This window comes from Buceros rhinoceros, unplaced genomic scaffold (assembly GCF_000710305.1).
Source record: "Buceros rhinoceros silvestris isolate BGI_N320 unplaced genomic scaffold, ASM71030v1 scaffold18943, whole genome shotgun sequence".
Classification (NCBI taxonomy): Eukaryota; Metazoa; Chordata; class Aves; order Bucerotiformes; family Bucerotidae; genus Buceros; species Buceros rhinoceros.
The window spans coordinates 1-2,099 of NW_010405884.1; the positions used below are offsets into that span (position 1 = coordinate 1).

Genomic DNA, 2,099 nt, shown 5'->3' on the forward strand with positions numbered 1-2,099 from the left:
CTTGCTTGTTAGTGGGGTCAGGGCCTGCAGGGGGGACCGAAATAAAGGTCATGTCTTTTCCGTTGTTTTGTGATTAGTAAGGAAACGATCCGTAATTCAGATGCTTTGCTTTCTCTTAGGTGTTTACTTAATGTGACAGGAGCGTGGGATCTTGGTTGTTCCTGGAAGGCTGATACGTTCAAGGCATACCTTTGGTCTCTTTCAGAGACCGCTCTTTGTCTGCCTTATGGCATAAAAAGCTGAAAGGATGTAAACCATTCTTTTCCTATTGCAGGCTGCTTTTAAGGTGCTTATTCATAAATCGTAAAGGAACGTGCAAAGGTGGTGCCCTCGCAGGATACTGTGATGGTAGATGAAGAGGGTAGTTCCCATGAACGTGTTATTTTAGAGACCCTGTTCTTAAACCATCTCCTCTCATGCATACGTTGATTTGTTTGCTGGTTGTTAAAGGGACAAGTACAGAGTATTTAAAGTATTTTTTTTTTTTAGTCTTCAGAATTATACCAATAATGGGACCATGAAACTTGGTGTGTGCGATATATCTCCAGTTGTACGTATTGGGATGCAAGTCCTGAAAACTGTAGGAAGTGGAAATAGGCAGAACGTAAGATGATTTGTGCAAATCAGGTTATGTGTCAGACATTTGAAACACTTAATTGGAACAGTGGAAACCTCAAACACGTGCCAGCAAGTTAATACTGCCGTTACAGAAGGTGTGCTTGATGTGTTTGTGGAAGCTTTGCCTGCTCACAATATGCAGTGGAAAAGTAAGGGAAGTGCTCTGGCACACACTTGACTGGTGTGCATAGGCTGCTTCAAACGAGAGGTGCATGGAGCTGACAAGCTGCCGGGTGCTGTGTCTCTTAGATCTACAGAGATTCAAAGCAACGTGTCGCCTGTTGTAGCTTTCTCTTGTCTTTCATATGAAATCTCCCTTGTCTTTAGGTGGGGCCTAGCAGTGCTGTAAATCATTCTTGCTCCTGCAGTGTTTGTGCTCTGTTTTGGCTGTGTAGATTCTGGGGAGAAGGACGTGAAATAAGAGGTGACTTTGTGAAGTGGTGTCCATTTTCTGTTTTGTAGGTGACTCGGCAGATGTAGTTCCAGAGCATAACGAATTCCTTTTCCCAGAATATGAAATTCTGATAGAACCTGAGGAACCGGAATCTCCTGCTGACAGCAGTGTGGATCCTGAAGATGAACAAGGAGCTGTAGATACATCGAAGGACCCAGAAGGACAAGAGGAACTCAGAGCTACAGGCAGCACAGGTAGGAAATGAGATGCTGTCTGTAATCGTTCCTCATGAAGGCTGTATCACACCTTCATAATATAAAATACTGTGATTTTTAAGTGTTCATTGTAAACATTTTGTCACTGTGGTGACAAAAACATAAGTCTGCAGTCACTTGTGATGCAAGTTTTTTGTAGATGTCCTGTAATGTAAGTTGCTTTTAGGGAAGAGACTTAGTAAGGTCCAGCCTAAGGAGCTGCAATGAAGCTACAGGTAGCTGGGAGTGACACTGTGTCCGCAGGTAAGGGACAACTCCCGTGAGGAAAACTGGGCACCTGCTGCTGGACGCTCTTGGAATCGGGAGATTGAGTTAGATGGTCTTGGCTTGACTTGGTTCAATTTGTCTTAATTTATGGAAAATACGTAACAGAATCTCCTTGTCTGCTAGAAGAAAACTGTTCTGAGGCCATTTTAATTGGCCTTGAATTAAGCAGTTGACCTGCCTGGTCCCCCCCACCCCCAAATTCTTGATGTGCTTTCAGCTCCCCACACCAGCTTTGCACACACCCAGGGTGGAGAGTTTGTGGTGTTACACGGGAGGGCTGTGGGGTTCCCAGCTGTCTCTTGCTGTGGTCTAAAGCTGCCTGGAGGCTGCTCGGTGCCCCTTGTTGATGTGAACGTTGGAGTGTAACAGGTAAGAATCTTCAGTGCTAGAAACCGAAGTCTGGCACGTGCACAGCACCGGTGGCCTCTTCCAGATGTCACATTCTGAAGGCTAAGCTGTCTCAGCAATACCCGCTGGGAGCTGTAAACTTTGGTAGATTAACTCTTTCACTTTCCAGCGTTCCGGTACTGATGTCTGCGTTTAAA

General features: G+C 45.1%; 1 protein-coding gene across 1 annotated transcript in view; it reads left to right on the forward strand.

Moving 5' to 3' along the window:
- Positions 1 to 1,080: 1,080 nt before the first annotated feature.
- Positions 1,081 to 2,099, forward strand: part of PDCD2 (programmed cell death 2) — a gene marked incomplete at its 5' end in the record, with an annotated part of 3,692 nt that continues 2,673 nt past the window's right edge. The window contains one exon of the mRNA XM_010133900.1: positions 1,081 to 1,266. Within this exon, the coding sequence (XP_010132202.1) occupies positions 1,081 to 1,266 (186 nt within the window). The remainder of the gene's footprint in view (positions 1,267 to 2,099) is intronic.